Source organism: Zootermopsis nevadensis, unplaced genomic scaffold (assembly GCF_977971745.1).
Source record: "Zootermopsis nevadensis isolate Lab colony 2312 unplaced genomic scaffold, Znev_1.0 Znev_ptg000012l, whole genome shotgun sequence".
In the NCBI taxonomy this organism is placed as follows: domain Eukaryota; kingdom Metazoa; phylum Arthropoda; class Insecta; order Blattodea; family Termopsidae; genus Zootermopsis; species Zootermopsis nevadensis.
Window position 1 is genome coordinate 14361869 of NW_028259144.1, and position 13769 is coordinate 14375637.

At 33.9% G+C, this 13769-nt stretch overlaps 1 protein-coding gene across 2 annotated transcripts; it reads left to right on the forward strand.

Annotated features, from left to right (window-relative positions):
- Positions 1–1132: 1132 nt before the first annotated feature.
- Positions 1133–13271, forward strand: LOC147874013 (uncharacterized). 2 transcript variants are annotated; one of them, XM_087348092.1, is made up of 5 exons: positions 1133–1688; positions 7129–7291; positions 7724–7855; positions 8793–8878; positions 10599–13271. In XM_087348092.1, exons 1-5 carry the CDS (start codon positions 1277–1279, stop codon positions 10649–10651), a joined length of 846 nt encoding a protein of 281 aa, XP_087204218.1. In that variant the 5' UTR covers positions 1133–1276; the 3' UTR covers positions 10652–13271. The 2 variants fall into 2 exon arrangements, with proteins under 2 accessions (XP_087204218.1, XP_087204217.1); XM_087348091.1 differs by lacking the exon at positions 10599–13271 and having other exon boundaries at positions 8793–10592.
- The last annotated feature ends 498 nt before the right edge of the window (positions 13272–13769 follow it).

Consider the following 13769-nt stretch of genomic DNA (forward strand, 5'->3'; position numbering starts at 1 on the left):
TTACTCGAGTGGGTATATTTATTGTCATAGTCAGATTAAACGCATTTATAACATCTAGTAACTGTTTGTGGTCACACCCATCTTCTTGAGTATTTATGTTAAAATCACCTACTATTATAATATAACAATCTTTCTGTACTAATTGCTCAAGAATACCTGTTAACTGTATGAAAAATTCATGTAATACACCACTTGGTGATCGATATAATGCAATAATTTTTTTTGCGTAAATACGTCTATAAGGAAGGGTCATTCGGCAAAAAAGTGTAATAATCTCAGTAATACATTTAAAGATAAAATTTGCTGCCCATCCGTTTTGGATTCAGTTTCTTTGTGCGTACCCTCCAGATCCATTAGAGACTACTTCACGTTTCTTTGTTTATCGTAGTCTTAAAGCTAGTTCGTTGTTTAGGTGGGCTTCTGCTGCGAATTCAGTCTGTCAGCGCATCAACATTTTTAACAAGGAGAATATTTTTCTTAGGCATTTTATTTAGCCAATTTCCTTTTCTTTTTTTTTACTAAAGTTTCGTTTTGTATGTATTATTTATATTTAACTGTTTTTAATTTGATTATTATATACTTAGGCATATTATTCAGCTCATTTGCTTGTTGATTATTTTGTAACAAATTAATGAATTGATATATTATCATTATTATATTGTACATCTATATATTTAGTTTATTGTTTGTTTGTTTTTGTATTGTTATGTTTATTGTTAGTGCTTGGCTGTTATTGGCCTCTTTTGGATGTTGCCAAGCACTCTAATAAATGAAATGAATTGAATTATTATTATTATTATTATATACCAACAAACCCATACAGCATTAAAACCCAAGACCAACAATGCTGCTCACTGCTGTGAGAACCTCATATATGCAATTAATTCACTCCTTCACACTTTTATAAGCTCCTGTACTACATCCTCCATTAGCATATGAATGTCCAAGAACTGAACCATTTGCACTCAAGCCGTGAGAACCTTAAATTTCATCAGGCATGATGTATATACTATCACAGATAATAACAGCATTTTACAGTCCGTGAAATTGCGTCTATCATCCCGAGGTTGGTAGATCTCTGTGGTTGGTATTAGTGATTGCGTCATAACTGAAAAACAGTTGAATTCCAGTTTTATTAAGCTTCTACTTTGATTTAGCGTCTATCTACCTCGACGCCTTTGAAGTTCTTCTTTTAAGAAGGGTTTTATGAAAGTTATATGTACAGTAGGTTCTTATATTTAAACGCAACATTTTATATGTGAAGGACGAAGCAATTATGAAACAAACATTTTGTGATCCTGGTAATTCTGAAGAAATGTATTATGGTGTAAATATACCTAGTGACGCTGTCTTAGAATCTGATGCACTGAAAATTATGAAGAAATACAAGAAAGCGAGGTTTAAATCGTTTAAGACAAGACAGGAGGCTGTAGAATTTGCAGTTCAAGGATCTGAATTTGTAGTTCCCATATCTGTGTTATCAGATAATTCAGAAACCAGCAGTCCTCTAATAGGAGAGAAATCAAGTCCTTTCAGAGCACCTAAATCACAGGATTTGGTTTTGCTCAGGAAACTGATAGAATCTGGTGACGCTCTTACATTCAGAAATTCCATCTGGGATAATCCTCAGTACCTAGTGAGCAGTGGAGATACTCCAGCCATTCTTCAGGTATGCAGGTTGCTTTCCTGTAAGTAGTTTTGAAATGTGTGTGTCAATATTCTACATAGAATTCCTAACTCGGTCATCTCTGATTTTAATGCTCTTTCATATACAAAAAATAAATCAGACTGCACTACCAAAACATTCTGTGCAATAAAATGGTTTCACAACATTAAGAATCAGCATCAGAAGCAGGGATTTTGAAGTTAGGCGTTTCTTTTATTTTTATATGTGTAGTAGGGAGCCATCTATGAATTACTAAATGAAATCCAGGCTCCTGTATGGGTGATTATATACAGAAACCAAAGCTTGTTAAAAATTTTAAGTCCATGGGTTAAGATAGGGTTATGAAAACTGGCATGAGTAATGGTATTTTTTCCCTCTGTTATTTGTGTGTTCAAGATACGGGATTGTTCTTTTGTATTTGGATAATTATGTAAAAAAGCAATTTAGCTTATGTATATATCACTGAGAACTTAAAACAGAAATTATGTGGTGTTGATACTTCTCCAAGGTTTCATTAATACATTCAAAAGAATGAGTTAGAATTGCATAAGAAAATAAAGAGAAGAGAAACTTGATTATACTATTGCAAGATTAGAGCATTTGTCAAGAAATCACTGGTATATCTAGTCTAGCAATATGATGTTTCGGTCTTCTCAGCAAGAACTGCTATAAAATTAATGAAACTTCACCTTTTTCTGTAACAACCACGAGACCCAGGTATAATAATACATTTTTGCAACTGGTTTATGCAGACAATGAATGAAGATTCACTGACCCACAAGTACTGTTTTTTACTGACAAAGCCTTGTATTTACTTAATTGGACACATGAACACACAAAATAACTGATTCTGGTGCTCAAAATACCCTGGAGTCCTTCATTATATTCTGCTTCAACATCCAGAAGTTGGTGTTTGGTGTGGAATCAGTGTATGGTGAATAATTGTCTCAGTTTTTCTTTTATGGATAGTCTTCACTCAGGAAGTTATGTTAATTAGATTTTGAAAAGGATTTTCCTTAAGTTAACAGAAAAAAAGAAAGTGTATGGTTACTTTTAGCAGGATTCAGTAAAGGTGAACACAACCGATAACTCTGTGTCCACAATAACTGACATGTTTGGTGAAAAATGTATTAATGAAAGTTTATGACCAACTTGTTTCCCAGACCTCACACTGTGTGATTTTTATTTATGGGGTAGCTTGAAAGACAAAGTGCATAAAATAAATCAAAGAAAATATTGAGGACACAATATTCAAGATTTTCCCAGCAAGCAGCAGTGTTTGAACTGGAGTGTGCTTTGCTGTGCATTTTTATTAAAATAAAAGTCAATGTTGTTCTTTGACATTTATCTTGAGATCCAAATGTAAAACAGAGAAGAACATCCATGTTCTTCTTTGATTTCAACTCTTATGGGGATTTACCATTTTTTCTGGGTACTTTCAACCTTAATTCCACCGGGAACTACACTAAGATGTGTCACAGTCTTTTGTTTATATATTATTTATCTATTTTACGTTAGCTGTAATTTACCCTATAAACTTATAAATCATTATGCTTTGTTCTGCCTGACACTCATATTGGTAATATTTATGTTCGGGAAGAAGTGGAAGACTCCTCCTCGGATGCCTCGGACTCCAAACCAGAATGCCTGCAGACAGGCATATAGAGGAAGTCTGAGTTCTCATGCATTTAGACTGCTGGATGTTGAGAAAGGATTAGAAAGAGTTGGCAGGTGGGAGATACGGACGACTTCAAGCTTATGTTTCTTTCACTTTGCTTTAGTGAGACACTGTTTGCCCAAATCTAAGTGGTTCTTGAAGTCAGAGCTTGAAATATAGAAATTATTTTACTCAACAAACAGTTATATTCTTATGTATTATAAGATAAATGCACCATGATCTGAGAAAGGACAAGAGTGTTTGGTGCCCCATATGAACCTTTAGCCATGCACGTCCCAGTTAACCTCTAAAACCGAATATTGTGCATATGTAATTTCAAATGAAGTTTAGATTATGAAGCAAAATGATATGTTACTGTTACTGAATGTATACATTTTAAAATTAAGAACCTCACGAGGCAGTCTGTTTGACAGGAAAATGCTGACTCCACTACTCACACATCAGCCAATCATAAGTAATATCAAGCATTGTTGATGGTAAATTACAAAGCCATTTATTCTTTCCTTCCATCTTATCTTTCTGTATTTAGATGCGTGTTTTATTCTACTTTATGCTGTTTCTCTGCCTCTTATTATTCATTCAGTTTTGTTGACAGTATTCCTCAGTTTTTCCATATAAAAATAATGGGATGCAAGAAAATGTTTTTACTATTTTCACATGAAATAATATTAGTATATTTGTTTTAGTAGTGGAATGGTGTCCTGCTCAAACAGTTTCAGTTAGTAGCTTGATGTTATTGGCCAAAGAAAATTTTGACCATGAAGATTTCTGATCCGTGTTTTTGTGTACATGTCTTTTTAAAATGGAAATTTATGCTAATATAAGTGCTGGAGACTGAATATTGTATGATGCAGCGTTTCTCTACCTGTGGTACACGTACCACTTGTGGTATGCGAACTAAGTAAGAAAAGCAGAAGATAATATTAACATACATAAGATTTCCCTGACCGAATTTGGTTAGTGGTACATTTAGTGTGTTAAATTAGAATTTGTGGTACGCCAGCGAAGAAGGGTGAGAACCCCTGGTTTAGTGGAATACAGGGCTAGTCTAAATGATGTTCACGATATGAAAGAAATAATACGTTCAATGAAATTCAGATGCACAAAATTTGTACCAATGGAAAGAGAAACTCTCCAAGTTTTGTTTCAGTACATCAGAGGTGTTCAATGCGAGCCCCAATGGTAACTCGGCACACATCCAGCCTGTAGTCCCAGACACGCAGCATGTTATGATCGATTGCTGTAATGGCTGCTGGCAAGGTCTGTGGTGAGGGTGGTACGAAGACTATCTTTGATGAACTCCTACAGAAAAAAATCACAGGGATTTAGGTCTGGTGGATGTGGAAATCTAGGACACAAAAGGCTCCTCTGCCTTCGATGACAGTAATTTTCTGTCATATCGCCCCTGGCGGCGAACAGTGTTACTATGCGGCCGCGAAGTATACCAACATAAACTTGGAGAGTTTCTCTTTCCATCTGTACCAATTTTGTGCATCTGAATTTAATTATATGAGTAACATGTGTTTCAAATTGGGAACATCATTTAGATTATCCCTGTTTAATGACCTGAAGGGACTAGTTGTAATGTACAGAAAGTAGGGGTTCCGACAAACACGTAAAATCGATCCCCTAAATTTGGGAGGGAATTAATAATAGAAATCATGCACAGATCAGAAACATGTTCCATTAATTTTTGGTTTCCTCTAAAGCATGAGGCTTTAATTATAGAGAAGATTAATTTCTGTATTTAAATAATTGAAATGTTATAAATCCAGTGCTGTGTTCTATGTTTTAAATTTTATACATTGCAGCCCTGTTACAGATAAGGATTTGAACACATGGACAACCAGGAAAATTATCTCCATCTACAAAATTTATGGCCAGAAAATTCTGGAATTTATTTGGAATTATAGTAGTGCAGTATCCTGAAAATAAAGAATATTTTTCATTTGGCACTGTCGAGTGATAACAAGAAATATTGCAAATATTTAATATAATAATTTCATAAAATTTGCCATGTTTGTTGATGTAATATGAAACTCAGTTTACACCTGTTACTGTCCATACAATTTCAGATATATGTGGTGTGAATATTCTCAGAAAATATGTGGTCCTCATTTTATAATAGTACAGAGAAACTAAGTGTCATTATTTTTCTCCCTGTCTATTGCCATGTGATGTAAAGCATGGATTATCAACCTTTGAAGACCCTGGAATTACATTTATCTTTTCTTATTGACTTAGGGGCTACATATTGTAACTGACAACAATTTTAACTTTCATGTTAGTTTATTGAAAATTGTACTAACACCAACAGTTCCACATATTAAATAATTGTATTTGTAAATTTGTTGATGTTGGTTTTATTAATCACTTAAAATTAGTGAGATTTTATTTTCATATGGCAGTGAGTATGAAGATGCCTGTCTTCTGGGTTGTTGCACCGTGTATAGTCTGGTAGAAGTTTACAGGCGTTTCAGAAGTATTTGCTACCTCCATCATCGCACCTCTGAAATGTTAGTAAACTTCTACCAGACTACATGGAGCAACAACCCTGAAGACAGGAATCTTCACACAGGAAAAATTAATTTATCATGGTACATTATTAAAAAATGTGGGCAGGGCACAGATACCAGGTTGGGAAAACCTGTTGTAGATCATCGAGCGTTAAGAGAATAGATTAAGGGGTATGGTGCTGAAGCAAGAAAGGGCTCCTCCTCTGTGGATTTGGCAGGGGAGGAATAAGGAAGGCAGTGTGCTACATAATTAAATACTGTAACTGGATACAGTTCGAAGCGCAAAGGAACTTCCTTGAAGATGTTAAACTGATGTGTGTTATTCGACAGTTACCTTCATCTGTAAATTTAAAACACCCATGTTTCAGAAGCATGCTCTGCATCCATCATTAGGTGAAACTGTTAGGTTGTATGTATGAAATCTAAAACTTCTTGACGATGGTGAAGAGTCACTTGAATAAAAAATTTCCTTGGATATTATCCATCGTCTATATTTACTAGACGATGGATAATGTACACTGTTGTGTCAGTTTAATGATGCATCTTCATCAAAAACCTTTAGACTTCTCTTGAATGTATTTCCATGTATTTATGATGATGAGCATGATCTTTTGTATTTGGTAGCCTACATTTTTCATGATATATCATGCTCATAGCGCCTCATACTTCAGAGGCCTGGGTTAATTTCCAGGGCATTGTCACAAAGTAACAGTGAGACATATATTTCTCTGAGTTCTTTGGTATATTCTGGCAATTACCTCTGACTCAGGACTTTACTGGACTCAGAAGTGAAGACATTACACTTTTAACTGGTCAGAATATTTCTTTATTATGTAGCATTGGCTGATGAATGTATTTCTATTACTAGTTTGCAAATTTGAAGTAACTTGTAAGATTTAAGGTTTTCACAGCTGTGAGTATGAAGCTTTCTGCCATCTGGGTTGTTCTGCTGATTTCATACTGCCTCCATCATCAGAGGATGACGGACCACAGTATGACCTCTGAAACGTTGGTTAACATCGACCAGACTACACAGCGCAACAACCCAGAAGACAGAAATCTTCTTGAAGTAACTTATTTGCACACCAATTTATTCATTCATGTGTAATTTCAAATGCTACGTGTTGATAAATTCTGTTTTAATATTAGTTCTTTGTGTGAATTTGGAAGATGATTATAGACCATAGACCATATAATTTTATGAAATGTATAGATGGTAGCCTCTAACAGATCATGTCTTATGCATGTGAGTTTTATTTGTATTCCAGATGATGATGATGATGATGATGAAGAAGAATATTTCACACCACCATCAACACCTGAAAAACTCAGCAGAAATGAAGTACATTCATACTGCAATAATGATGATGATGATGATGACGACGCTGAAATGTTAACACCAGACGAATGGCCAGATGTTTTTATACAAGGGTAAATACTGAATGTCACATGAAGCAAAGAGTAGAATAATTTGTCTACCCACTACTACTGCTACATTTATTTAACCAAAATGTTGGGGAAAGTTTTTTTGCCAGCTGCATAGAATTCATATTTGCCTGGTCAGCAGTTCGTCGTTCATGAAATCTATATCTGACAGTGAAGTACCCAAACACACTAATTATTACCTAATTTTTGTAGACAGTTAAATTTTAATCACTTAAAGTGGTAATGATTGCAAGAAACTGTGTTTTGTTGTTTCCTCATCTTGTAATTTTCAAACGCCTGTGCTGCCATGTAGTCTTATATGTGGTTAGCAACATTTAGATCTAATGATGAAAAATCTGTAACCACCTTAAAGAGTGCCCAGAATACTAAGTATATGAGCACAAAATAGTCTTATTTAAATATAATATTTTTTTCTAGTGACTCACCTACCAAGTTGGATGCCACTGTAATGCAGGCATTGGATGGCTTAAATATAGACCCTATAGAATATCCTAACATTTATAGATGGCGACATTTGGTTTTGCTGTACTCTGAAAGTGTGAGAGCCATGTAAGTAATGTGTCTAATGTAAATAAAATTAGTTAGTATTAAATCAAAATTACATTTACGATAATTCCAACTTTTATTTTCTGACCATGGTTCCCAAAAAATTTAACATTCAATTTTTGTATGTACTGCATTTTCCATGGACAATCCATAGTACTCTATGTTGTATGAAGTGTACAAGTTCAATTTGTTGTCCATTGTTTGTATTTGTATTATCTTTGTACACAATATTAATTAAATTTAAAAAAAGAATTATGAACACGTTCCTAGCCATCCATAGTATTTCATCTGTTTTCACTTTCAAACTAAATAGTAAATATCTTGTTTGGAATGTTGATGTGGAAATGGATTGTTAAATTGTGTAATTATGCTTACAAGAGAATGGTTTTAGCTTTAATAATATTTCTGTTATGTTCCACTTTGAAGTTTCTGATTGTTAAATTGATTTAAGATTTTTCTTGTATTTCGATAAACACAGAAAGTTTCTTAAAACTCCTTTTTGTCAGAGAAGAGTTTCTCATATGTGCATATGGATAATAAGAATAAGACATGTATAAAGTGAAGCTTTCATGATAGACTCTCAGGTTACAAGCCATGTCAGATGGCTGAATGGTGAATGAACCATATTTTCTGTCAACATTTTGAGAGAAATCTCTGTTCTCATCCTCAGGGCTCAGATTTGTTACGCAGCAGCCTTGAGGATGAGAGCTGGGGTTGTTTTTGAAACGTTGGCAGAAGATATGGTCTATTCACCATTCAGCCACCTGACGCGGCTTGTAACCCGAGTCTTTCATCAACAAGAAGACATGTTTTTCAAATTTTAAACTAAATGACTATGGAAAATAAAGTTGAATTACAAAGAAGTGGAAATGGTGGACAGAATTTGTCAATGGACATTAAGAAGGTAAAACATTTTAATTATATGTCTTGTAACTTTCAGATGGTCCAGTCCTCTTCCTTCGAGGCCTAAAGAAAGAACTAGAATGCTTCAGACACCTGTCACAGATTCTTCACAATACCAAATAGGTATGCAGTCTTCCACTCCTCCACAGGCATGGCACAAAATTACAGGATCACATTCACCATTAAGTCATCAGCGGTTGGAAAGAAAAATACTTATGAAATTCTAATAGTCTATATTTTATAATTAGAAATATGTTTATCTATATCAAGATGTAGTAAATTCTGATGTTTGTACTTATAAAGAATGGGATTGTTAAATTTGTATTATCAGATATTAGAACATTTTAATGCAATGGATAGTTTATTATGTAGGAAGCACATATGGGATATTTTCACATGATCTTAAAATTTTATGCAGGTAAGAAATAAAAGACTCTTAAAAGAATAAGAAGAATTGATCAGTAAAGGAAGTCAGCAATAAGAGTATTTCTTAAAAAAATTTCTCAAATAGAGATAATTCCATATGTTCACAAATTAAACTTTAGGCTTCTTGGACGTAGGCCCCAGTGATTCATTCACCTTTTTTGTCTCAGTTTACTGTATAATTTTTCTTGTCATTATATTATTATCAATAATGACCTGCAATTATAGAATATCGCTAGCAGAGAATTGTACATAATTGTCAGTTATTATTCATAAGTGATATTAAATCACTATTACTGCACATTTACATGACAAATGATCAAATTTAAATAATTTATTTACTCATTTACGTGCATATAAATCTTTTTTTCTCTACACTTTGCATTAGAGATGTCAGTGATAATGAAATTATAAATTATAAATACTGTACTGTATATGGTTCCATTTTAAAGTTTAGAAATTTTATATAATTAGGCATAGGTGGAAGTTGGTCAAAAGTATTATATGAAAAAGTGATGGCCCATCAAATTCCATGAAATGATGGAATTTTTTGAATACTTGGATGACTCCAGGGTATTTTGAGCACCAGAATTAGTTATTTTGTGTGTTCATATGTCCAATTAAGTAAAACCAGGCTTTGTCAGTAAAAAACAGTACTTGTGGGTCAGTGAATCTTCATTCATTGTCTGGATAAACCAGTTGCAAAAATGTATTATTATACCTGGGTCTCGTGGTTGTTACAGAAAAAGGTGAAGTTTCATTAAGTTTATAGCAGTTCTTGCTGAGAAGACCGAAACATCATATTGCTAGACTAGATATACCAGTGATTTCTTGACAAATGCTCTAATCTTGCAATAGTATAATCAAGTTTCTCTTCTCTTTATTTTCTTATGCAATTCTAACCCATTCTTTTGAATGTATTAATGAAACCTTGGAGAAGTATCAACAACAGATAATTTTTGTTTTAAGTTCTCAGTGATATATACATAAGCTAAATTGCTTTTTTACATAATTATCCAAATACAAAATAAAATCCCTGTATCTTGAACACACAAATAACAGAGGAAAAAGAAAAAACATTACTCATGCCAGTTTTCATAACCCTATCTTAACCCATGGACTTAAAAGTTTTAACAAGCCTTGGTTTCTGTATATAATCACCCATGCAATAGCCTGGATTTCATTTAGTCATTCATAGATGGCTCCCAACTACACATATAAAAATAAAAGAAACGCCTAACTTCAAAATCCCTGCTTCTGATGCTGACTCTTAATGTTGTGAAACCATTTTATTGCACAGAATGTTTTGGTAGTGCAGTCTGATTTATTTTTTGTGTATGAAAGAGCATTAAAATCAGAGATGACCGAGTTAAGAATTCTATGTAGAATATTAACACACACATTTCAAAACTACTTACAGGAAAGCAACCTGCATACCTGAAGAATGGCTGGAGTATCTCCACTGCTCACTAGGTACCGAGGATTATCCCAGATGGTGGTTCTGAATGTGTGAGCGTCACCACATTCTATCAATTTCCTCAGCCAAACCAAGTCCTGCGATTTAGGTGCTCTAAAAGGACTTGATTTTTCTCCTGTTACAGGACTGCTGGTTTTTGAATTATCTGATAACACAGATATGGGAACTACAAATTCAGGTCCTTGAACTGCAAATTCTACAGCCTCCTGTCTTGTCTTAAACGATTTAAACCTCGCTTTCTTGTATTTCTTCATAATTTTCAGTGCATCAGATTCTAAGACAGCGTCACTAGGTATATTTACACCATAATACATTTCTTCAGAATTACCAGGATCACAAAATGTTTGTTTCATAATTGCTTCGTCCTTCACATATAAAATGTTGCGTTTAAATATAAGAACCTACTGTACATATAACTTTCATAAAACCCTTCTTAAAAGAACTTCAAAGGCGTCAAGGAAGGAAGATATTAAATCAAAGCAGAAGCTTAATAAAACTCGAATTGTACTGTTTCTCAGTTATGACGCAATCATTAATACCAACCACAGAAACATTTCAAAACATACACCATCATTCTTGAGGAGATAAAGAGGTCCTGCAAATTGCTGGATCAGCTGTTTTTAATTTGAAAGACAAGTCAAATAAGAAACTAGCTACAGATAAGTTCTCCAATATTGAAGACATACAGAGAACACAATTAGAAAGTAAATGGTAGGCAAAATCAATGTCTCTGTTTTACCCTTACACATCAGTGTGATCCTGGAATCTCCAGGCCAGGCAACTAGCTCAGAACAAACCATGTATGGTGAAGTGAGGCCTAGTGCTAAGATAAAAAGTGTATTGAAGAACTGTTTAAGAGACTGTTCATCATTAGGCTCTCAGTACCATGTAGTAATTGTGGGAGGTGCCAATGACATTGCTAGAAATGAGACAAAGAGTTGTATAAATACTTTAAAGAGAACACTTGCTGCACTAACCAGTACGAATGTTGTGGTAGATGAATGTAATGTAAAGTAATGTATTTTAATGTAATGTAATGAAATGTAATGTAACATTTCCTAGGTAACAATAATGCCGAGTAAACAGATGAAAGAATACTTGTCAAGTAGCCTTCCATTTAGATATGGAGTTCCTCAAGGTTCTGTCCTTGGTCCATTACTTTTTATTTTATATGTAAATGATATCCCACATCTAACACAAGGCAGAGCATTAAAGTATGCTGATGACACATTAATATTGAATATGGGTCGGGACATGAATGAACTCCAAAAGGTAACCTTATTCAATACAGACTTGGTAGAGCAGTATTTTGAGATAAATAATTTATTTATAAACCCAACTGAACACACATTACATTTTTTCCGGTCAAAACAATGTAGGGAGAAAAGTAATCAAAAAATTGTAATAAAGAATAGGGAAATTATTATTCAGTCAATAACGAACCTTGTTCCGAGATGGTAACACTTCTGGATCTCTCCTCTGAACACATCTGAACCGATTGCTATTTCATATATGACTGGTATAAACATCAATAACACCACCTCAACAATAATGTTATATTAATAATATCTAGACACAACTTCCATAAAATATACTGAGAAAGATGATAAAATTATAAAATTGTAAAAACTATAAATAATTGTAATTTGAGTTTAAAAGTTTATAATTTACACCTGATGACGGTTTGATAAACCGAAACATGTTGTGAATGTTCCAATGTAAATCGAATGCTCGATATGGAACAAAAGATGATATTTTAATCATTTTAATTATCTTATCTTACTATTTTATTGTGATTTGACGGTAAACAAATATAATAATTATTTCAAAAAAATTTAATAAGTAATAGGGAAATAGTTAAAGTAAAAAGTACTAACTTCCTGGGAGTTGTGATTGATTGCACCCTGAGTTGGGAAGTACATATTGAAAGAATGTGTGGTAGAATTAGCCGTAACCTATTTATAATCAATAGACTCTCTAAAATACTTCATCTAAATGTAAGAAGAATGTTGTATTATGGTTTGATTTATCCCTTTTTGTCTTACGGAATCATCATATGGGGACAGAGTGCTAAAGTACTCACTAGACGAATTTTTACTCTTCAAAAAAGGGCAGTAAGGTACATAGCAGGTTTAAAACCAACTGAATCATGCAGAGATCGTTTTAGGCATTTGAAGATATTAACAGTATACTCATTATACATTCAAGAAACCATTTTATATGCAAAAGAAAAGTGTCTGCACTGTAAACAAACAAGTACATACATATAACACAAGAAATAATAATGACTATAACAAATATGTACATAAGTTAGAACTTTATAATAATAAACTGTCTGTAGCAGGTTCTTTCTTCTATAACAAACTGCCTACCATAATAAAACAAATAAGAAATAACAATCGGTTTAAGAAGGAATTGAAGGACTTTCTTATTAAGGGGTGTTACTATTCTCTAGAAGACTATCTTAATGAAGAATTTTTTAATATTGGCTACGGATAATCTAATGTGTATAATGCTATATCTCCAATGGTATTATATTGTATTTTGATAATGTAGATTGACATATCCTATATCAATGTATTTTTGATCTACAGGAAATAAAGTATTATTATTATATCCCATCTCTTCACCACTTTATGGGGTATGTACTTCCATGTACCTGAGACAGACCTTGTCCCTAAGGTACATAGGGCAGGAGCTATTTCCAGGATACATATTGTTTTTAGCAAGTGCTACATGTATTATAAAATATTTTACAATACATGTGACACCAAACTACTTCCTTCATTTCTTCTCTTGTCCAAGCCACTCTTGTTTTTCTTGTGAGTCTTGGGCTTGATGGCTGTGCGTGTCCATGGTTGGCCTGCGTTGAGTTGCCTCGTTGCCGTAACCAACCTCAGCCCTTGGAGTACCTAGGCGACCTGTACTCCAGATCTTTGTCTTTCCATTCTTCGGTAGTAGCTGCACGGGATTATTTATCGAGGTTTACACCTCTAGATCTGCCGTGTTCTGTTATATAACAGGGTCACCTCTAGTCGGATGTGGCTCTTCACCACGCACGGACGGTCTTGAGCAAGGAGAGGCTCTTGGATGCCTAGCATCTGTATTGCGCTT